This window comes from Myotis myotis, unplaced genomic scaffold (assembly GCF_014108235.1).
Source record: "Myotis myotis isolate mMyoMyo1 unplaced genomic scaffold, mMyoMyo1.p scaffold_m19_p_10, whole genome shotgun sequence".
Lineage (NCBI taxonomy): Eukaryota > Metazoa > Chordata > Mammalia > Chiroptera > Vespertilionidae > Myotis > Myotis myotis.
The window spans coordinates 63,861,256-63,885,127 of record NW_023416314.1 but is presented as its reverse complement, the minus strand read 5'-3'; the positions used below and the strand labels follow the sequence as shown (position 1 = coordinate 63,885,127).

Genomic DNA, 23,872 nt, shown 5'->3' with positions numbered 1-23,872 from the left:
GAAATGCCCCTAATTCAGTTGATGGGGTTTAGGCAAGAGTTGACATAGGGGGAAAAAAAAGCTGGAGTGACCTTGTGGATGGGGTCCTCTGGATGGGCTCAATGTACTACTGTCGAATTATGTGTTCTATGCCTGCATTTCTTATCTCATAAGTGCCAGAGGGGATTCTCCTATTCAGGAACCACTTCATGTGGAACATGTAGATTGTCCCCAAACCATTTTGCTGCCATCTCTGAACTATATATATAAAAGCCTAATATGTTAAGTGTCTGACTGTTCAGTCAACCATTTGGTCAACTGCTGGACCAGTCGCTATGATGTACACTGACCACCAGGGTGCAGATGCTCTGACTGGTAGGTTAGGTTGCTGCTAGGGTCTGGCTGACCAGGACTGGGCAAGACAGGCCAGACACACCCTGGAGCCAACCTCCCATGGTCCCTCCCCAGCCTCTAAAATATTTCTTCTAATTAATTTCCTTTCAATGTCCACGAACTCATGCACCAGGCCTCTAGTATAACATAAAATCCCAAAAGTAGAAAGGGAAATCCCAGCTTCAGTTAAAGACTGAAAAACCCCCAGGCACTCAGAGGCCATTTTTCTGGTACAACATCGCCACCTGCTGGATACAGCCACCAGTGCACCCCTTCTAAACAAAGGCAGCCATTATTAATCTGGTGATAAACTCGTTGACTAACAAAAGAAGAATCCAAAAAACGCCTTGGTAGTAAAATACAAATGTTATGTATACTCAGGAGCTCAGCCAGCCTGGCTTTAGCATCATCTTGGATTTCACATGAAAAAGTGGCAGTTGACTTTCTGGGGGAAACTTTATCCCCTACTTTATCATCTGGATTTTGTTGTTTTCCTCCAGGAAGGCGTCACCCTGTCTTTTGATAGGCAGAGCGAAATAAGATCATCCTAATTCTATCAGGGATGAAAGTGACTTGAGACGGAATTACAGAATGTCGAGGCTCTGTCCACCTCTGGTCTCTCACTTCTTGAGTTTAGCCCTCCAAGAGCTTGGGATATTTACTAGCCTTTTCTCTTATCCAACCTGAACTCCAATTTTTATCTTGTCAGTACTATGTCTTTAGGGAACTCTGCCCCACTTTTCATTGACTCACCAGGGTGGAGATGGGCAGCAGGGCTTGAAAAGTAGAGTAATCCTTAAGGATCTAAGGGACATAAAAATAACGATCTCTGTCATATGTGCATTTCACTTATCAGACTAGCCCCTGCAGAAACCAAGTAAGTGCCCAAGAATAACAGCTGATTACCACAAAGTCAAACCAAGTATAGGTACAACTGCAGCCACTGCGCCAGATGTGGTAGCAAATTAGCACTGCCTCAGGTGCATGGTGTGTGGACATTGATTGGATGAATGTGTTTTTTTCTGTCAGGATAAGAAAGGGGATCAGCCATGGCCAGTGTTTCCAAGTGGTTAGAGCATTTGTTCACCAACCAAAAGGTCATGGGTTCAATTCCTGATCAAGGGTACATAGCAGGGGTGCAGTTTTGATCCCCAACCCGAGGCCCCCACAGTGACAACCAAATGATGCATCTGTCTCACATCGATGTTTCTCTCTCTCTCTCCTTCTCTCCCTCCCTTCCACTCTCTCTAAAAATCAATGGAAAAAATATAACCAGAAACAGTTCAACTCACATGGATGGGGTTCTTGTCCCAGCATCAAGAAGGGTTCGGGAATCTGGAGAAGGGGCTGTGTGTAGACTTTAAATGGGAATCCAGAGACTAATAAAGAAGCTAGAGATGAAATATAGTTTTGAAAGGCATTGGGGGTCAGAGGAGCTTAGCTAAAGGAGCTAAGATCCAAGATCTTAAGTATAAGGCCTTAAGTTTTCTTGTCGTCCCCAGGACCCCATGCTTTTTATTAACACAACTTGTCCTGAGGCAAGGCAGAGATATACACTTCAAAGGGTCAGGGTTTGGTGCAGAGTCCATTGTCAGAATGGAGGAATTAGCCTACGGCTGTTCAGGTGTTTGGCCAGTAGGAGGCAATAACATGTAAATTAAGATGCCTTTTATTTTATTTATTTATTTATTTTTATTAGTTAAGGTATTACAAATGTGTCCTCATCCCCCCCATTAACCCCCAACCTCCCCCCCCCCCCCCGCCCCGCACACTCATGCTGCCATCCCCCTGTTGTACATGTCCAGTGGTTTGGCTTATACACATGTATACAAGTCCTTCGGTTGATCTCTTCCCCTTACCCCCGCCCTCCCCTACTTTCCTTCTAGGGATTGATAACCTGATCCTGTTTCTCAGTCTTTGGATCTGTCCTTGTTCATCAGTCTATGTTGTTCTCTATAATCCACAAATGAGTGAGATCATGTGGTATTTATCTTTCTCTGACTGGCTTATTTCACTTAGCATAATGCTCTCCAGTTCCATCCATGCTGTTGCAAAAGGCAAGAGTTCCTTTTTTTTTTAACTGCAGCATAGTATTCCATTGTTTATATGTACCACAGTTTTCATAATCCACTCATCTGCTGATGGGCACTTAGGCTGTTTCCAAATCTTAGCTATGGTGAATTGTGCTGCTATGAACATATAGGTGCATATATCCTTTCTGATTGGCGTTTCTGGTTTCTTGGGATATAGTCCTAGTAGTGGGATCACTGGGTCAAATGGGAGTTCCATTTTATAGTTTTTTTAGGAAACTCCATACTGTTTTCCACAGGGGCTGCATGAGTCTGCATTCCCACCAGCAGTGAAGAAGGGTTCCTTTTTCTCCACATCCTCTCCAACACTTGTTGTTTGTTGATTTGTTGATGATAGCCATTCTGACAGGTGTGAGATGATAACGCATTGTCGTTTTGATTTGCATCTCTCATATAATTAGTGACTTTGAGCATGTTTTCATATGTCTTTCGGCCTTCTGTATGTCCTCTTTCGAAAAGTGTCTATCTAGGTCTGTTGCCCATTTTTTGATTGGATTGTTTATCTTCCTTTTGTTAAGTTTCATGAGATCCCTGTAAATGTTGGAAATTAAACCCTTATCAGTGGTATCATTGGCAAATATGTTCTCTCATGTAGTGGGTCTTCTTGTTGTTTTGTTGATGGGTTCCTTTGCTGTGCAAAAGCTTTTTATTTTGATGTAGTCCCATTTGTTTATTTTCTCTTTAGTTTCCATTGCCCTAGGAGCATTATCAGAGAAGAAATTCCTTCAGCATATGTTTGCAATTTCACTGCCTGTGGATTCCTCTAGAATTTTTATGGTTTCCCATCTTACGTTTAAGTCTTTTGTCCATTTTGAGTTTATTTTTGTGTATGGTGTGAGTTGGTGGTCCAGTTTCATCTTTTTGCATGTATCTGTCCAATTTTCCCAACACCATTTATTGAAGAGACTATCTTGACTCCATTGTATGCTCTTGCCTCCTTTGTCGAATATTAATTGGGCATAGAGGTTTGGGTAGATTTCTGGGCTCTCTATTCTATTCCATTGATCGATATGTCTGTTCTTGTGCCGGTACCAAGCTGTTTTAAGAACAGTGGCTTTGTAATACAGTTTGATATCTGGTATTGAGATCCCACCTACTTTGTTCTTCTTTCTCAGGATTGCTGCAGCTATTCGGGGTCTTTTTTTATTCCAGATGAATTTTTGGAACGTTCGTTCTAGATCTGTGAAATATGCCATTGGTAATTTAATGGGGATTTCATTGAATCTATAGATTGCTTTGGGTAGTATTGACATTTTGATGATGTTGATTCTACCAATTCATGAACACGGTATGTTCTTCCATCTGTTTATGTCTTCCTCTATCTCTTTTTTCAGTGTCCTGTAGTTTTTGGCATATAAGTCTTTTACCTCCTTAGTTAAGTTTATTCCTAGGCATTTTAATTTTTTTGGTGCAATGGTAAATGGGATTGCTTTTTTAGTTTCACTTTCTGTAAGTTCACTATTGGTGTAAAGAAATGCCATGGATTTCTTAGCATTAATTTTGTATCCTGCTACATTGCCTAATTCATTTATTAAGCCTAATAATTTTTTGATGGAGTCTTTAGGGTTCTGTATGTACAGTATCATGTCATCTGCAAATAAGGACAGTTTTACTTCTTCTTTTCTAGTCTGGATGCCTTTTATTTCTTCTTCTTGTCTGATCACAATGGCTAGTACTTCCAGTACTATGTTGAACAGGAGTGGTGAGAGGGGGCATCCCTGTCTAGTTCCTGTTCTTAGGGGAAATGGTGTTAGTTTTTGTCCATTGAGTATGATGTTGGCTGTGGGCCTGTCATATATGGCTTTTATTATGTTGAGGTATGATCCTTCTACTCCCACCTTGCTGAGAGCTTTTATCAAAAATGGGTGTTGAATTTTGTCAAATGCTTTTTCTGCATCAATTGATATGACTATGTGGTTTTTTTCTCTCAATTTGTTTATGTGATGTATCACATTTATTGATTTGCAGATATTGTACCATCCTTGCATCCCTGGGATAAATCCTACTTGGTCATGGTGTATGATCTTTTTGATGTACTGCTGGATCCGATTTGCTAGGATTTTGTTGAGGATTTTGGCATCTATGTTCATGAGGGATATTGGCCTGTAATTCTCTTTCATTGTGTTGTCTTTGTCTGGTTTTGGTGTTAGGGTGATGCTGGCTTCATAGAATGAGCTGGGAAGTGTTCCTTCCTCTTGGATCTTTTGACATAGTCTGAGGAGGATAGGTTTTAGGTCTCCCTTGAATGTTTGGTAAAACTCCCCTGTGAAGCCGTCTGGCCCCTAAGATGCCTTTTAGCTGTCTGGCAGCCACAATCAGTTTCCTATTCAGGTGTAGGGAAATGCCTTCAGCCATTCCCAACAGGTGACTACATGTGTGACTCAACCCTGTTGAGTCCCCAAGTCTCATCAACCTTTTGATGAAACTCTTGAAATTATGACATACTGGAATGGTCGCCAGTAAATAGCATATATATTTTTAGTTTAGGCCCAAGACTATATTAACACTCCCTTCTTTTGTTATAATATAGATAGGAAAAATCTAGACTATTTGTACTTCCTGCAAACCATCTATCAATGATATCATGCTAATCAGGCCAGATGATCAAGAAGGAGCAAACACATGACTTAGAGGTCGTGGTCCTCTAAGGGAGGACTGAAGATGAACCCTATGAAGAATCAGAGGCCCACTAAATCAGGTACATGCCCAGGACATCTCATCCAAAGTAAGAGATAAATTATTGAATCTTGCATACCCCACTATGAAGAAGAAAGTGCACTGCCTCTTCGGTTTCTGAAAGTATCACATTCCACACCTGGACATACTGCTTCAGTCCATTTACAAGGTGACACAATAGGCTGCCAGCTTTAAATGAGGCCTAGATTAGGAAAGGGTCCAAAAAAGATCCTGGCTATGGTGAAAACAGTGCTGCTACTTGTGCAGTGTAGCCTTCCGTGGTCGGCAAACTGCGGCTCATGAGCCACATGCTGCTCTTTGGCCCCTTGAGTGTGGCTCTTCCACAAAATACCACGTGCGGGCGTGTCCACAGTGCGACTGAAACTTTGTGGCCCATGCGCAGAAAGAAGTCGGTTTTCAGCCTGGGCGAGTCTATTTCGAAGAAGTACTGTTGATATTTGGCTCTGTTGACTAATGAGTTTGCCGACCACTGGCCTAGGTGATCCTATGGTGTTAGAAGTATCAGATGTGGGAAAAGATATGAGGTGGAGTTTATGGCAAACATACAAAGAAGCACAGTACAGACTCCTCTTGGGGCTCCATCTGCAGTGGAAATATATGCCTGTTGAGTGACAATTCCTGGTGTGCTGTTGGCTCAGTAAAGATGGAGTATCTGCCCTTGAGACACCAAGTGACTGTGCATCTAGAACTGCCACGAAGTGGTGGGTTCCATTAGATTTACCAAGTCACACGTCAGGCGAGGCCAAAAACTCTCTCTTGTAATATGGAAGTGATGCACCCAGGATTGAGTCTGCGCGAGAAAAAGATCACAAGTGATTTCCATGAACAATATGGGGAGCATCTCTGCAAAGCATCCACATTTTAATTCCTGGAACCTGGGACTATGTTAGGTTATTTGGCAAAGGGAAAATGTGGGGCATCTCTGATTGGCCACTTTAACTCCAGAGCTCCTTGTTGGCCAATACTGTTTCAGCGTACAAGTTCAAGACGGTCCCAAAGACCTCCTTCAGGTTCAGTAATTTTATAAATGGATTCATAGAATTCAGAAAACTACTGTAGTCATGGTTATGGTTTATGACAGTGAAAGGATGCATATTAAAATGAGCAAAAAAGTGGGATTTATTCCAGGCATGCAAGACTGATTCGGCATTTAAAAATGTATTGATGCAATCCATCATATCAATAGGCTAAAGAAGAAAAGCCACATAATCATGTCAATAGATGTAGGAAAAGCATTTGAAAAAAATCCAACACCTGTTTATAAAAACTCCCAGCAAAGTAAGAAGGGCACTTCCTCAAGTAGACAAAGAACATCTACAAAAAAGCTACAGCTAATGTCATACTTCATGATGAGAAACTAGGTGCTTTTCTGCTAAGATCAGAAACAAGTCAAGGATGTCTGCATTCATCACTCCTGTTTCATATCATACTGAAATCCTGGAGAATGCAATAAGATAAGAAAAGGAAATAAAGATATACTAACTGGGAAGAAAGAATAAAAAACTATCTTTGTTCACAGATGGCATGATTATCTATGTATTGTGTAGAAAAAATCCCAAAGAATGAACAAAAAACACTCCTGGAACTAATAAATGATTATAGCAAAGTTACAAGATACACAGTTAATATAAAAAAAATAGTTGGTTTTTTATGTATCAGCAATGAACAAACGGTGTATGTAACTTAAAATATAATGCCATTTTTACACCCCTCCCCCAAAAGAGAAATACTTTGGTATAAATCTAACAAAATAACTACAAAATCTATATGAGGAAAGCTCTGATGAAAGAAATCAAAGAAAATCTAAATAAATGGAGAGATATTCCATATACAAGTGTAGGAAGACTCAATGCTGCCAAGTTGTGAGCTCTTCCCAGCTAGATCAATAATCAATGTAATGCCAATCAAAATTCCAGCAAGTTATCTTGTGGATATTGATACTAACGTTTATAAGGTAAGGCAAAACACCCAGAAAGACCAACACAATATTGAATGAGAAGACAAAGTTTGAAAACTGTTACTACTGAATTTTAAGACTTACTATAGAGCTGCTATAATCAAGACAGGGTGGTATTGATGAAAGAATAGCCAACTAGATCAATGGAACAAAAAACAGAGCCCAGAAGTAGACCCACATAAATATAGTCAACTGGTCTTTGACAAATGTACAAAGTAATAGATGGAGCAAAAATAGTCTTTTCCACCAATGCTGCTCAAACTAGACAGCTCCATGCGCACATACACACACAAGAAAAAAATAGACTCTACACCCAGACTTTATACTTTCCACAAAAATAAAGTCAAAATGGATTATAGATCTAAGTGTAAAACACAAAACTATAAAATTCCTAGAAACTAACAAAGCAAAATCTAGGTGGACTTGGATTTGGTGTTGTTTTCTCAGATACAACACAAAAGCATAATCTGCGGAAGAAAAAACTGTGATGTTTTATTTAAAATTTAAAATGTCTGCTCTGTGAAATACACTGTTAGGGAATGAAGGCCCATTGCCATGTGGCACAGAGGTAAGTGCTGGGCAATGTTGGAGAAAGTCCACGTGAGCCTGAGCACTGGGACTCGGAGACACTTCTTACCACCCCTGGGTCCTGTGACATCTGCAGCAAGCCAGATGGGGCAAGCACCCATTCTTAAAAGAGAGAGAGTTAGAGAGACAGGGAGAGAGAAAGAATAAATTTAAAAAATAAGCCATAGACTGATAAAATGTTTGTGAAAGACGCCTCTGATAAAGAAGTGTTGTCTAAAATATACAAAAAAAAAACACGTATAAAACTCAACAAGAAAACAAGCTCCTCAATTAAAAAACATGCACCAAAGACCTTAACAGACATTTCACCAAAGACAGATAGCAAATAAGCAGTTGACAAGATGCTCAATGTCATATGTCATTAGAAAATTGCAACTGAAAGCAGCAATGAGATACCACTACCTGTATTCCGTGGGGTCCATGTCAAAACCCATAGAATGTACTCCAAGGTGAACCCTAATGTAAAAAACAGACTTATTATGTTAATAATAACATATTAATATTGGCTCACCAATTGTAGCAAATGTACTACACCAACACAAGAGGTTGCATTTTCTATGATTCCATTTACTTAATGATATTCTTGAATTGAAAAAATTACAGATATGAAGAACATATTAGTGATTGCCAGAGGTTAAGCACAAAATGATAGTGGGGAGGAATGGATGTGGTTATCAAAGGACAACATCATGGATCCTTGTGGTGATACAAACTATATTGCATACATTTGTACACAAAATGGATATTGTATAATATACATTTATTATAATATAACATACATTAATATATAAATAATATAACATATATTGTGTACTATATAATACAATTATATTGTTTCAATAAGCAGCAGAATTGTAACTAGTCTGTATCCTCACTGTGTCAATATCAGTAGTGATGCATTAGTTTTGTAGGAACAGTTTTGTAAGATGTTACCACTGAGTAACATGGAAGAAAAAGGTATATGGTATCTCTCTGTCTTATTTCTTACAACTGCATGTGAATCTACAATTATTTCAAAAATTTTTTAAAAAAACTTTAATTTTACAAAAAGCCAATGCAGCTCCAGTCCAGCTCTTTCTCTTGGGTCATGCGCATTTGGAACCCAACCACCTCTATGTGATAAAAATGCCAATCAACAACATAGACAGGCCATGTGTAGATGCTTGGGCTGTAGCCCTAGCTGAGCGGCCAGGTGCCAGCTAGCATCAAGCACTAGGCCTGTGAATGAGCACGCCCACAGATGATTCCAGCCCCCACGCATCCTTTGAGCTAACTTGAACTTATGTGGAGCAGAGACTAGCTTGTCTTCATCAAGCCCTTCCCAAATTGCACATTTGTGTGCAAAATAAATGCTTGTTGATAAATGCTTGTTGAAGTTTTCAGCATATAATTTTAGAGCCATTTGTTACACAGCAATAGGTAACTGGAAAAAAAACCCCAAAAGGATCACTTTTGTCCATGAATGTTCCACGAGAAAAGAAGACAATGACTTTTTCATTGAATCTTGATGTTAAGCAATGATGGCAATTTTTGAAGTAGCTTTAAATTGTAGCTTTGAACAACACAGACTGGCTTCATTCCAATTGGTCTTAATTAGTGAGGTTTAATTATAGCTGTCATATCCCAAATTAAAAATTGGGCACATCATTTGGTTAAAGATTATTATGCCACTTACGGGCAGAAACAGGAGGTAATTTAAGAGATAGTTGGATATGAAAATGAAATGTCTGAGTTTTTCAGGCATGCTACAGATTATTTGAAATTAGGATTGTTGAACTGGAAGATCTAAGAAACATAAGTAGAAATATATTATTTTTGTCATATAATTATAAATTATGATTGCCACATAGATTATTATAAATTCTAAATTAACATAGAATATCAAAAATACATACATCTTACAACTGTAATTGATTACTAATACCAAGCATATACTCACTTCTGCTTGCAAATGAATCAGGCTACACACAAACCTCTCATGTGCGATTAGACACTTATTTTTGTTTTGTTGTAATTTTCTATGTTTAACATGACATGCATGAAGACCAGATACAAAATCAGGCTGGACCTAAGTAAGAGACACTTTCTCCCTTATCTTTTTTTGCCTGGGGATTTCTGGTTTAGCTGGGCAGATGCTATTTTCTCTCTGGTCCTTCTAGCATCCTCTTACATCATAACTGATGGTTTGTGGATCTATACAGATGCAGGCCACAAGAAGGTTCCCAGACTTTCTTCATACTCTTGGTCTCAAGGTTGAAAGTAAAAAATAGCTCAATAAAATTTCTCCCTTCCCTTCTCCCTTCTTTTTCTTTCTCCTTCCTTCCTTCCTTCCTTCCTTCCTTCCTTCCTTCCTTCCTTCCTTCCTTCCTTCCTTCCTTCCTTTCTTTTTCTTTTCTTTCTTTCTTTTAATATGCATATATTTTGGGGGGAAGACATTTGTAACACTATCCATTCCCTTCTTTTACATTGAGACACGTCTACATTGCCACATGCCTGGCCATATAACATGTGTGGTTTTTTTTTTTCTTTTTATGAGGGGATTCCAACTAAGTTTTGAATACTAATTTCCCCTCTGGCTAAATAATATTCTGGGAAAATTGCATAAATTCCATAAGCCTTGTCATTTGTGAAATAAGAATAATAAATGGCTCTTGGTCGGATTAATTGAGGTATCCTTTACTCCTGTCCCTTTCATCCTTCAAACCCTAAAAATTGATGTTCTAATGAATGCTGTTGATTGAGTTTGATTGGGATACTGGGGTTTCTGGAGGCCATGGTAGGGAGATTTCTGGGCAAGGGCACCACCAGCAAGGAAAAGCTCAGCGGTAGCCTGGAGCTTGGCGCTTTGGGGGACTCAAAGAGAAGCATGTATGATATTTTTTCTTTGCATTTGGAACTCTGTGAAGAGCAGGTAAAGGATGAAAGAGATGTGGGAAATACAAATAATAATATTAAGGAAATAAAAATAATGATATTAATAATATCCCTGTAATTCAAGAGAGCACAAGAAAGAGAGGGAAACAAAAAATGACTATATTATGAAAAATTATTACTTCAAAAAATTCATAATCCCAGTCCCTAACACACAATTTTTATTTTTCGATATCCTATCCTGGATCCTGATCATATAAATTTAGTGTTTCATGTGATTGCAACCTCAGCAAAACAAAGTTTGTATTTTAGGGCAAGATTAACATGTAATCCTGATGTCAATCTGCCCTTTTAAATTATTTTCCACATTAATTATTTAAGCCCATAATAACCAAGTCTAGCTTGTGTCTGTCTTAGTGTCTCATTATTTTGGTCACAGAAACCCTGAAGAATAAATCAATTTAGCATGTGTCTTCTTAACTCAAGCAACGTCGAAGCAGGCCAGAAAAACCACTTCTACTCTGAAGTAGGTGTAAATCATTCACCAAATTGCTGCATCCCTTTGGACTGAGTCTCCTGAGCAGAGGTTGGAGTTGAATGGCAACTAGTGTGTGGCCATTGGCCGGCAGGCGTCGCTTTGGGCCAGTAGGGGGCGTGTGAGCTCCTAGGCACCGGCCCGAGTAGTCAGCGGGCGTGGCAATGCATCCTTGACAGACAGCTAAGGATGCTGGCGAAGATGAGGTAATACCACCCCGAACTAGAAGGGCGTTGGGGTATGGGCACCTGTGTGCGCGACTGTGAGTGTGCGGGTGCGGGTGCGTGCGCGAGCGGGAGACATTTCGTGTCTCAAACCTGGCACTGCAGACACGGATCACGCTGCATTTTTAAAAAGAAGAAGAAAAAGAAGACAATTCAGTCCTGGGAGGGAGGTGTGGCAAAGTTGAGGCCGGGCCATTACTGCGGTCCTTGGGCCGCGTCATGGAGGGGCTGGGGTAACCCCCACGGGCGCGGATTTGCCTTAGTGTCTCTCTTGGGAGGAGCGATTCATTCTGGAAGCAACTGAGCAGAGCCACAGGGAGGGGGAGCTCTCGCCCAGGCGGAGACAGCAATTCGTGCGGCGAAGAGTGGGGAAGGGAGGGGAACGCAGCGAGCCATTCCCAGCGCGAGCGCGCGGCGAGCTCCCACCCGGGCGACTGCAGAGCCCGAGGCGCAACTGGTGCGAGGGCTCGGTCCTCGCCTGGCAGTCCGCTCCGGCTCGCGCCCGCCGGGTGGCTTGGCAAGGCGGGGGCCTGTTTGCAGAAAGCCGGACATTTGCATGAAGCCACCCGACCCCACGGAGCAGTGGCAGCGGCGGCGGCAGCGGCGGACCCCGGAGGCGGCGCGCGGTCCGAGCCAGGCGGCCCCGGTCTCCGGGCCCCGGTGGATGCGCGGCCGGGGAGCGGCCCATGGGCCGGAGCTGAGACTGCCCGGGGCGTCTGGGCGCGGGGCGGGGTGCGCGGTCGAGGCCCAGAGGCGGCGGCGAAGGAGGAAGCGGAGGAGGGCGGGCGCACCGAGCCCGGGAGAGGGACAGCGCCGCGCCGCCGCCGCAGCCCCGGGCTCGCCATGCTCCTGGCCTCGGCGGTGGTGGTCTGGGAATGGCTGAACGAGCACGGCCGCTGGCGTCCCTACAGCCCTGCCGTGAGCCACCACATCGAGGCGGTGGTCCGCGCCGGCCCCCGCGCCGGGGGCAGCGTGGTGCTGGGCCAGGTGGACAGCCGGCTCGCGCCCTACATCATCGACCTGCAGTCCATGAACCAGTTCCGCCAGGACACGGGTGAGCCGGCCGCCCCTGCCCCGCCCGCGCGCACCTCCCCTCCCCGCCCTGGGATTTCCCGCGGCGCGAGCCCACAGGGGCCCACCCAGTCTGCACCTCCGTGCTGTGGTGGCTCCCAGAGGTGGTCGTGGAGGGGGCGCTTCTTGCCCAAGATCCTAAGATTCCCCCTGCAACAAGCCCCAAGCAATTGATGCCAGTGTTCTGGTTATGCAAACCCAGCTGCACCCTAGCCCCTATCAACTCCTCTTTTACGCCCCCCTTTAAGCGCTTGGTGGACCCAGGTCCTCCCCGGTGGAAATTGTGACGCCACCTCGGCCACAAGCAATCCCAGCCCCTAGTAAAGGCTTCCTGCTCCCATCGCCCACACCTCGGCTGACCCTGCTTTGCCCGGGCACCCTTGGGCCTGCCGTACATCCTCCTTCTCACGCACCTTACTGCCTCTGCCCCCCTGTGTGGGGTGCCTTCCCACAGCGGGGTGCTGGGTGTGGGAACTGGGGAAGGAAGCAGAGATTCCCCGGAGGCTCTAGCGGCAGTCTCCAATGGGAAGGGCTGGGCTCCCTGGGAGGGGAGACTGGAGTTGGGGGATTCCAGGGCTTGAAGCGCCCTGGGTGCTGTGGCATCCGCCGGTGCGGCTGCTCGTGCAGTCCCAGGGCTGAAGCAACAGGCCGAGCAGATGGAGAGAGGGAGGGGGGCGGGCACCGGGCTCGGAATGCCTGGCAGGGAAGCCACTCCGCTCCCTTTGTCCGCGGAGGAGGAGGAGGAGGAGGAGGAGGAGGAGGAGGAGGAGGAGGAGGAGGCAGATTCCTAAGGAGAAACTGCCCCCAAGCTTCCTCCTTAAACCGTCGACTGTGAGGGACACTCCGGCCTCCCAGACCACAAACAATCTTCTTGTGAGATGCAAGTTGCCACTGTGGCCACCACAATCTCACTTCCCAGCTGACCAGCCTTCCCATCAGAGCAAGGAAGAGAGGCGGCAGGGAAGAGGTCAGGGTGGCGGGTCTTTGGTGGAGGGGCAGGGCAGAGCTGCCTCTTTGCTTGGCCCAGTGTGTCCAGACTTAGTTGATGACTTGGGACAAGTCTGTCTCCCCTAGTCTCCTCATGGGGGGCGGGAGGGGGTGGAGGTTGTTTCTGGAATTCTGGCTGGGCTTTCCCAAGAGTGTGCAGAGGAGCCTGGAGAGGCAGGTGTGGGGAGGAGGGACTGGAGAGGAAGACTGGGAGAGTCCCAGAAGGCCAGAGAACAGCTGTTGGAGCTGGGCATCTCAGCCCCCTTGGAAAGCCCCACATCCTGTGTGCTAATTAGGATTTTCATGGGAAAGGGGTAGCTTTCCACCCTCCTGTCCCATCTTTAGTCATGACTCCCAAGAACCTCTTTGCCAAAGACTTTGCAGTCACTGGCCCAGTGAGTAAAGTTTTCTGGGGAAAGGCTTCCAGACCTGTTACCATGGGGGGAGGGGAGAGGAGGCTTAAACGCTGGTGGGAAAGGGAGGGAGGTGGAGCTCAGATGGCTGAGAGGAAGAGGGAGTAAGGAGGACATGGGAGATTGAGAAAGAGGATTAAGTGTGGCTGAGGTGGAGAGAGAGAATGTAATTGTGTAATTTGGACAGAGGTTGTGGAGGTGAGAGATGAGGCCTCAGATTGGGGGGGGGGGGTGGACATGTGTCTGGAGAGGGGGTCAGCGGAGCCTTGGAGGTGGGACCAGGAAGACCAGCAGCTAAGACACCTGACAGGGAATTCCAGTCCTGCTCAAAATAAACAGGCAGGTGTGAGCTTTTCTATTTGAAACTAAGTCTCTGCAGCACATGGTGAGCCACCCTAGTGACATAAAGGTCCCAGCCCTTGTCTCACAGTTGGGAAAGGAGAAAGTTGAATCAGTGTTTAAGGACATGGTGCCTAGAAAGGGTCATGGCTTGAAGGGCCCTTTCTACAGAAGCGAAGTTCTGGAGAAAACCGGGTTGTAGGACAGAAGCCACCTCCCCCAGGTATGATTGCTCTTTCCTAAGGACAGGCTGACCACTACCTGGCGCTCAGTTTAGTTCAAGGCTAGGCACCAGTTGGTGGTTGGCCTCTCCATGGGGAAGAGTTTGCTGGTGCTCTGCAGACTTTAGACCAGAGGCAGAGAGCTGGACCTGGATCATTTTAAAGACTGCCTCGGGGTGTGTTTCGCATTCTTGTCTGTCTCCTCAGTGCCAGGCCCTGCACTGGGTGCTAGAGGCACTGGGCTGAATTCCCAGGAATGCTGTGTCTGTCAGGGAGCTTGTCAAAATAGAATAGGACTTCTGGGTTTCTGGACTTGGAGCCCCCTCCTCTCCATTCTCCATCACCAGAGACACAGTTCCTCTCAATATAGCTCATTGATGAGGCCATGACAGGGTAGGAACTTTAAACCACCAGCTCCCAGGCAACCTCGGCCAAGCCCTGGCAATGTCTAATTAAATTACCCACTGTCCCCTAAGCCATAGTTTGAAGCTGGGAACCAGAAACATCCCCATAAACAAAGGAGAGCTGGAAGTCCCCTGTGTAGAGGCAATTCCTCTCTTTTTTTTGTTGGCGCCTCTATGTGAGGACATTTCCTGAGATGGGAGCTTTGTTTTTTCAGAAGTAGCCTGCCCTAATGCCAAGGGAGTCCTCAGACTCTCAGCTTTCCTGGGCTCTGACTTCATCCAGCCTGTCTCCAGGGAGATACCTAGGAGGCTGCAGACACCCTCTGCCGCCTCTGTTTGCCCTGGACACTTCTTATCCCAGACAGCCTCCCAGTCAGAGCTTATTTGCATTCCATGCTGGTCTCCTCTAAGCATTTGAGGCTAGAGAATCTGGAAGAAGAGAAGAGATGGGGGCGTCTGGGTCTTGGCTGCTTCCAAAGGCCTCGGTTGGGTCCTCTTCACCTACAGTCATTTACCTTGCCTGGGCTAACCTCCTGCTGTAGGATAGTGAGCTCTATACTTCAGCATCACTCTCCTCTGCATCTTCCAATGCACCTGATCGCTGCCATCTCCAAGGCCCAGGCAGCAGGATGGAAGGGGAAACACCCAGACTGGGAGGGGAAGACATGACGCAGGCTCTCATCCCAGACTCATTGGCTTACAGTGTGACCTTGAGCAAGTCCCTTCACTGCTCAGGCCTCATTTTCCTCTGCAGAATGAAGAACAGGCTTAAGATTCCTTGTGGAATTTCTTCCCATCATGCAGATCAGCATGTGAGTGGGTTTGGCCCCTCCTCCAGTGATGCTGCTGCTTAGAAGCTGTGTGGTGTGAGGGAGGGATCTTTCCAGCTCAGAGATGTCTGTAGAGCTGTGGCCTCTTTTATGACTTTCATGTGGTGAAAGAGATTAAAGGGTTTGACAGAAGCTGATGCAGCTGATTTTTAGGCTCCTACAATGCCCTGAATCCTCTGTGAGCACAGGAATGGAGGAAGCAAAAGGAATGATGACCACGTGACAGTTACAATATAGTGATGCCCCAAGCACATTGCACACATTATCTTGTTTAATTCTCCAAGAGCCTTATGAAAGAACTATTGTTCCCATTTTATAGGAAAGGAAGCAAGTTCAAAGAGATTAAGTTATTCAAAGGTTTATAGCCAGTCAATGAGGGAGCTGAGGTTCCAAATCAATTGTTCTATGCTCTACTCCTTTAAGTGGTGAACACCAATGGAGCACCTGCTTCATGCAGTGCTGTTCTAGGCATGTGGAGTGCAGCAGTAACAAACACCTAAGTACCTAAGTTTTGCCCTCGTGAATCATTCTAGTAAGGGTGAGGGGTGCTGAGATTTCTTGGACAGAGTAGATGCTCTAACACAGTGTTGCATAGATGTGGATGAAATGCCCTAGAGACCTCAGGTCATCTTAGAAAGTGTTGTCTCCCATTTTCCAGAAGCTGAAATATCTTAGGTGCTTTGAAGTGCAGGTGTCTGAGTTGCCAAGAAAAACTGACTTTCTTTCTCTTTATTCCTCCTTAGTCTGGGAACATCCTTTATCTCGATCCCATTAGAGGCCTTTTCCTTGGATTACTGCACCTTTAGGATCCAGTGGATTTCCTCAGATCATCTAGTTCACAGTCCTGGTTATAGAAGGTCCAGGACTAGCCCATTCCAGATGGAATTGCCAGGTGGAATTAAATCCCACCATCTCTTTTGTCCCACAACTTTGGTTCTGAAGTCTGCCTTCTGTCTGTAATTAATCTGCTAGGACTGAACTGAACTCAACATTTTCTCCTTCCAAACCCAGCTCTTCATCTTGACACCCCTCTGCCTGTTATTTGTGCTTCCATTTTACCACTTGCCCATGGTCTAAACCCAGGACTGTTTGACACATCCTGTCATTCAGAGTCTTACTGGGGTGCTAGGCATGTGCAGGCACATAGACCATGTGGCCCAGCAGTTAGAACTTTAGTGTGCATGGGAACTCAGGGTGGCCCTCTCCCAGGACTAGAAGGCATTGTACCTCTAAAGATTCTGAAGCAGGTGATCCTGGAACTGCTCTTGGAAAGCATTCAGCTCCTCGTGGTCAAGTCCTACCCATTTCCTCTCTGTAGTGCCCTCCGACCTGTCACCTCCTTTTCATTTTCACTGCCAACACCCTCATTACTTCTCACTTAGACACAATTAACAGACCTGCTCTGCTCTTGTCACTTCTCTGTGTCACAAACTTCACTGGCTCCTTATTGTGTCCAAATAAAATCCATGACAGCTTAGCAGTCCTTTGTCATGTCTGACTATTGAAATTCTCCTTATATTCAGGTCTTATGCTATTTATCATCTATTTCTTAAAATGTTCTCCAAACCATCATTACTTTATTTAATATTTAACTGATATTTATTGAGCCTCTAGGACATTCCAACCATTGGGGGATACAGCCTTGAGCAAACACCTGGATGCCCACTCTTATGGGGTTGGGAGTCCAGTGGAGGGAGACAGACTTTCATCTAATTAATCACACAAATATATGTGTAATTGCACATCAAGATAAATGCTATAAGAAAAATAGGAGTCGGAATTTGGTCAAGGCAACACAGAGGAAATGTGAAGGATGAGCAGTGAGGAGGATTGCCTGAATGTTTGGCGGGAGGGACCAGCATTGTGAAAAGGTCCAGAGAAGCATGGCAGTGGACAGAGGGTGAAGGAGACTGGGGTGGCAGAAATGTGAGCAGAGTGGGGGGAGGGGATTTCCGTGCTGAACTCAGGGGAAGTCATGAAAAGGATTTAAGCATTAAGGATGTGGTCAGATTTTCTGCCAACAGGCATTTTGTTGGCACCCTTCCTGTGGCTATTCTGCCTCATAAATAGTCATTAGCATACCTGTCTTGTTTTAGACTGTAAGCTATTTGAGGAGTGACTAGGTCTTGGCATTCCTCACAGCACTAGTGGGTACTCAGTAGATGAGGCAAATAATGCAATGCCAAATTAGCCCGAAGTCGTCAATCAATCACAGCACTTTTTGGAGCCCTCATTATTGCCAGGCACTGCAGTGGGCACTAGAAAGCAAAGACCTGCACTGTGGTGACTGCTTCCATGTAAGGTGCCGGCATGAAAAGAGACCCTGGTGCACCCCAGATTCCTGACTAGGAGAACCTTTCAAGGGATGGGTGGTAAATGGCATAGGACCTGGATGGTCAGGAGAATTTCAATAGATTTTTTTTAAAAAGCAAAGGGGGGCATTTCAATAGAAGGGAACAGTAGGGGAGGAGGTCCAGGCACTCTGAGGGAACCCATGAGGGTAAAAGGGGTGTCTATTTGTCAGGAGTGGAGGCAATACAAGCACAAAAGAAGATAAACCTGGGATGGTTAGGGAGCCAGGATCTCCAGAAGCTCTGGGGCAATTCCCAGGCATCTCTGGGACTGGTAACACTGGTGTAAAAAAAAAAAAAAAAAAAAGCCCTCTAAGCACATCTGTGAAAATTGGTCCAGTACATTGTCTCTGCTACCTGGAAGGAATACAAAAGAGTGCCATTTAAGCTCTCTAAACTTCATTTCCTCATCTCTAAAAGGTGTTTCATAGGATTGCCATGAAGATCACATGGATTGTACAAATATGAGTTATATATAAAATTTCTCTTTCTCCTCCTCTCCCATCCTGCTCAGACAAATAGTAGAAAAAAATTACAAGAATAATCACCAACTTTTCTTGAGCTCTTGCCACGTGACAGGTGTTATTTCAGTACTTTATATTCATTTCTACACTTCATCCTCAAGTTCACCCTTTGAAGTAGCTTCCCCAGGTTCCAAACAGATGAGGAAACTGAGGCTTAATCACACAGCTGGAAGGGGCGGGTCCTCTGCTGTTGGACACAAAGCCTGTGTTCTTTGTTCCCCAGCGAGCTGGCTGCTTAGGAAGGAAATAGAAGCAAACCAGGGGACTATTGCCTCCCCGCTTCCTCCTGTCCTGCTAGCTACCCCATGTCCCCCAGCAGAGGTCCTGCTGCTGAATAGGGGATTGTTCTGCCTCTCCCTCCTGCCTCTGAATGTTGATGTTTTGGGTCATTAAGGGGGTTGGAGTTGGGGGGGGGGGGGCGGGTTATGACCCTGGCAAAGGCCTGAATAGCCATTGTTCCTTTTCTTCCCCCCTTGAATGGGATTCTGTCCCAAGTCCTGGTGTCTTCCTCTGGGTTGGAGGAGGGGTGAGTCAGAGGCCGGAGAAGGGGAGCCTTTTCCCACCACTTTGATGGCTAGGGCTCAAGATGACAGATTTGGCGATTCCAGCCACCCTGAAGGTTTCACCAGCTTCCCCATCCTGCCTTGAGCTGAGTTTCTGTAGCCTTGATGATATCCATGAAATGAAGTCTGAACTCAGGTTGAGGGTAGGTAGGGGAGAAAGAGGCAGCAGTTGGAGGCTTAGTATACCCTTCTTGTCCTGCAGGCTCATTTCTGCTGTACTGTTCCCCTGCAATGACCTTGGCCTTGTCCCTATCCCTAACCCCTACCTGCAGCAAGATTGTAACAATGAAGATGATCTCTTTAGGAGGGCTTGGGTTTCTTGAAAAAAAGACATTTGATACATAGAAAATCATTCTTATGACCATTATTGTTGTTGATATACGACTTAATGCTGGGAAATTTGGGCGTGTGCTCTCAACCCGGTTTTCCTGTCTCTTCTCACAATAACAGGCCAGGTCAGTGACCACTGTCTCTGGGCAGCCTTTCCCCACAGAGGCAGGGCCTTCCTGCGCCCTCTAGGTTTCCATGGCCCTGTGTTCCTTTCATCCATAACCCTAGAGGCAGGAACATTTAGAGGGATAAGGGAGAAAGGATATGATATTTATGAGCACCTACTGGGTGTCGAGAGTATGATGTGCCTTAGGGCCAAGAGAAATGCAGAACCTGGCATGTACAGGTGTGTATTTGTTGAGTTAATGAGGAGTCACACTTGCTTTTCACAAAAACTCAGCAAAGGAGCCATCAGGTTTCTCAAGGGAGAAAAGGAGGCGGAGGGGTCTACATTAGCTAGTAAGGGAACAAACTTGGCTGCAGATCAAGGTGTCCCCACTCCAAGCCAGGAGTTGCTGCTTCTGGTAGCGGCACTGCCTCCCATATCCTTTGCCTTATAACTCATCTGTTTTCACCCTGATGTGACTAAGAGACAGGAATGAGTCTCATTCATAGCTGATATCTCAACAGGCAGCCCAGTGCCTGGCACACAGTAGGACTCATTTGATACTTGCCTATGAATGAAACAGAATTCCTTTTCTTTCCTTGCTGACCCTGATCCTCTCCTCTATCCCCCTCTGGCAGGGACCCTCCGCCCAGTTCGCCGCAACTACTACGACCCATCCTCGGCCCCCGGGAAGGGCGTGGTATGGGAGTGGGAGAACGACAACGGTTCCTGGACGCCCTACGACATGGAAGTGGGCATCACCATCCAACAGGCCTACGAGAGGCAGCACCCCTGGATCGACCTCACTTCCATCGGCTTTAGCTACGTCATTGACTTCAGCACCATGGGCCAGATCAACCGGCAGACCCATCGCCAGCGCCGCGTCCGCCGGCGTCTGGACCTCATCTACCCCATGGTCACCGGCACCTTGCCCAAGGCCCAGTCCTGGCCGGCCAGCCCGGGATCAGCCGGATCCGCGGGATCAGCTGCCTCACCACCTGGCCCGCCCTGCTCTTGCCCGCAGTGCGTCCTGGTGATGAGCGTCAAGGCAGCCGGGCCCCCGCAGCCTCCAGCAGCCCGCAAGAACGTGCCCCCATCCGGAGCGGTCAAGCTGCCCCCACCACCACCAGGACCTGGGGCCAAGCTCCTGGACAGCACGGGCACCATCCGAGGCCCCGTGAAGATGGCCCCATCCCAGCCAATCCAGCGACAGGCTGCCAGCACTCCGGCAGGGGCGGCTGTGGGCTCTCCTGCCAGCCCCCCGGGGACCAACGGCAAGACAGGAAGGGTGGCCCTGGCGACCTTGAATAGGACCAACCTGCAGCGGCTGGCAATGGCACAGTCCCGGGTGCTGATCGCCTCTGGGTAGGTGCTTGCATGGCTGCCTCGAGTCTCTACTCCCCAGGCAGAGCAAACGATGGACTTTCCGCTCCCTGTCATCATGTCCTACCACCCTACCTGCAGGTGGATGAGGAGGCTTCGGCCTTTGGGGCGATTCTAATGGAGACTTTGCCTCTTACTGGCCCTGAGATGGGGCAGTCCCTCACTTCCTCCTCTGTGAGTTCTGGCAGCCATACCCACGTGGGGGTTGCTGTGAGGACTAAAGAGACCAGGTGTGATTGTAATAGCAGGCTACATTAATTGTGCACCCAGGTTGTTCCAGTTTGGGCAGTAGGGGGTATCACCTCATTTAATCCTTCACAGCAGCTCTGTGAAGTAGGCAGCTTGACCCCATTTTACACATGAAGACACTACCAGTTAACCTGCTCAAGGGCACACAGCTAATCATGTCCAGAGACCAGGATTCACACTTTAGAAAGTCTGATGGCAGAGCCAGACTCTGTCTGACTCTGCAGGGCCCCTTCCCTGTCCAGCATACACCACGGTGCCTGGCATACAGTAGGTGCCAAACAAGGATTTGTCCCTTTCCCTCCGGTCTGTGTGGCAGCTGGAGGGGTGCCTTCGGATTGGAATAACAGCCCATAGTAGTGAGTCCTTACCATGTGCTGGACACATTCCCTGAATTGTCTCAGTTAATCCTGTGACGTATGTTTTATAAGTATTGCTTTTTATGATCTCCGTGATCTGCTCGACCATAACATGGGAGAAACCCAGGGCCATGCAGTGCCCACAGCCTCTGCCTGCCAGCCCTGGTTTCTTATGAGATTGGCTTCTCAACGTCACCCAGTTTCCCTTTCTCCAGAGGCACCTGGCCTGTAGCCCAGGAGCCCCAGGCAGTAGGGATGGTTAGGGTTAGACTGGACACCTGAGTGTGAAATTCAGGCTGCCCAGAGGGTGATCTCTGCACATGGATATTCAGCCCTGGGAGGAGTGAAGGAGGGTATACCATAGACTGGGGGTATACCTTCCTCTGCCACTGGGCAAGCCACAGAATCTCAGCAAGGTCCAGTTTCCTCACGTGTGAAATGGGGATCATCATGCTTGCCCTGCCTGCCCCATGGGTCATCGTGAAAACCTTTACCACGTGCACTCCCCAGCTTTATCCCATTCCCTTGCCCTGTGATGCAAGTGTCAGGCATGCATTAGCTCCCCAGGGAGAGCCCCATAGCTGAGTGTTACACACAGAGTGGGCTGGGAACCTAAGTTTTAGTCTCCTAATCCACTGTTCTTGTTGTTTTGGTGTGTTGTTACTTTTTTATTTTATTTTTTGCTTAAGTCTGGCTCCTCAGTTATGGGAAAACAATTAACAAAATAGTCAAATACTGGTCAGGTGCATGGGATTTTCATATGACTTCCTCTGAGTGGGCAGAAGTATGTGGGAGAGGGCACTGGGTACCTAAACAGTGCCTCCACTCAATGTCTACTCACTGTCACACAATAACGTCTTGGGGGCCTCTAACAATTCAGAGTGATTGCTGGCACTTGTAAGAACCCAGCCTCCAGAACTGACTGCCTAGACTTGAACCCAAGTTCCTTGCTGTGTAACTTGGGGTAAGTTTTGCATCCTCTTGTCTTCACTTTGTTCATCTGTAAAATGGGGATAATAATAGCACCTTCTTTATAGGATTATCATGAGGATTAAATGAAATATTTGGTGTATAGATTTAGCACAATGCTTGATACATAGTAAGAGTTGGGTCAGAATTAGCTGCTATTGCTGTTATTACAATTATTCTCAGGTATCTATTGAATATGCACTATGTAGTTGTTGAATTGAAGTCAAAGCTGAGCAGCCTTACCTCATTTCTGGCACCCTTGACAAATGCCAAGTGACCCCATGCCATAATTGAGGGAAAGGAAGCCCAGATCGCTTTAAATCCCAATGAGGGAGTCGGCAGCTCTTTATCTCTCTGCTTTATTCCCTCTGCCAGCCAGTAGAATTGGAGTGAGAGAATAGGCTGAAGGGCCGGCCAGTGCAGTTTCAAAAGAGCTATAGAAACAAGTTGTTTTTTTCTCTGCTCTGTTTTCCTGACAAGGGAGGCCCCTCCCTAGCTTCCAGCCCTTTTCTTTTCACCTCTTACCACCTCCCTCACCCCCACTACCATCTTCTGCTCCAGTCTTTCTTGGCCATTTAATTAGCGTGTTTATTCCCTTTGTCTGGCATTGCCATCGACCTTCTGTCGTCCAGTGGCCCCTCCCCACACCCCTCGCTGCCCATGACCTCTTCAAGAAACTTTCCCACGGAAAAAAAGAAGACCAGGGAGGGTGGGAGAGGTGGGATAGAGAGAAGGGTTTGGGGGGAACAAAAGACCCAGTAAATTATTCAGGGACACAAGCAGGGGGCTTCTAAAGGGAAGAGAGAGGGGGGCTGTACAGGGATGGGCGAGAGGCGCCCCTCTGGCCCTCTGCTCCAGAATTGAGGCTTCTCTATCTCCAATGAGGCCATAGTTGCTGGAGAGACAAGACCATTGTTCTGCCTGAGGATTCCTGGGTTGGCTCATGACTTCAAGAGAAACACTGGCTCTCACCAGGGCATCTGCAGAGCTGTTCTCCCGTCTTCGACTCCCCTCCCCTGCCACCTTACCAGCTCTTCTCTTTTCCTAGTTTTATATTTTAGGGACAGAAATTAAAACTTGCACCCTTCATACCTGGGATCAACCCAACAGAATGGGGGCAGGGGAATTGTCTTCTGATTGGTCAGCAAGTGGATAGGCCAACAGCTTTGGCTGAGCTGAGTTGCCTGGAGGACTTGGAAGCATGCCTGCCACCGGGCTGCTGATTTCCAGAAGGAGGGTTCAGGCATATGGAGCTGGGGCCCCAACAGGGTATGACTGGTGTGGACTATATAGGCCAGTCTCCATGGCTCTCATTTTAACCAATAACAGTGGGGGTGGGGTGGCCAGTTGTTGCTAACTCGACAATCCTAAGGACTGCCCAACACGCAACTTGACACTTTACACTTGATGCCCTCAAGAACCTGAGAAAATTGGAATATTAC

At 46.4% G+C, this 23,872-nt stretch overlaps 1 protein-coding gene across 2 annotated transcripts in view; it reads left to right on the top strand.

The window, feature by feature from the left end:
- Positions 1-11,466: 11,466 nt before the first annotated feature.
- The window catches only part of DTX4 (deltex E3 ubiquitin ligase 4), a 33,434-nt gene continuing 21,028 nt past the window's right edge, over positions 11,467-23,872 (top strand). Inside the window, exons 1-2 of one of the 2 annotated variants that reach the window (XM_036325760.1) lie at positions 11,467-12,388; positions 20,112-20,838. In XM_036325760.1, coding sequence (XP_036181653.1) covers positions 12,178-12,388; positions 20,112-20,838 — 938 coding nt within the window. In that variant the 5' untranslated portion in view covers positions 11,467-12,177. The remainder of the gene's footprint in view (positions 12,389-20,111; positions 20,839-23,872) is intronic. The other variant, XM_036325762.1, reaches the window with a different exon arrangement.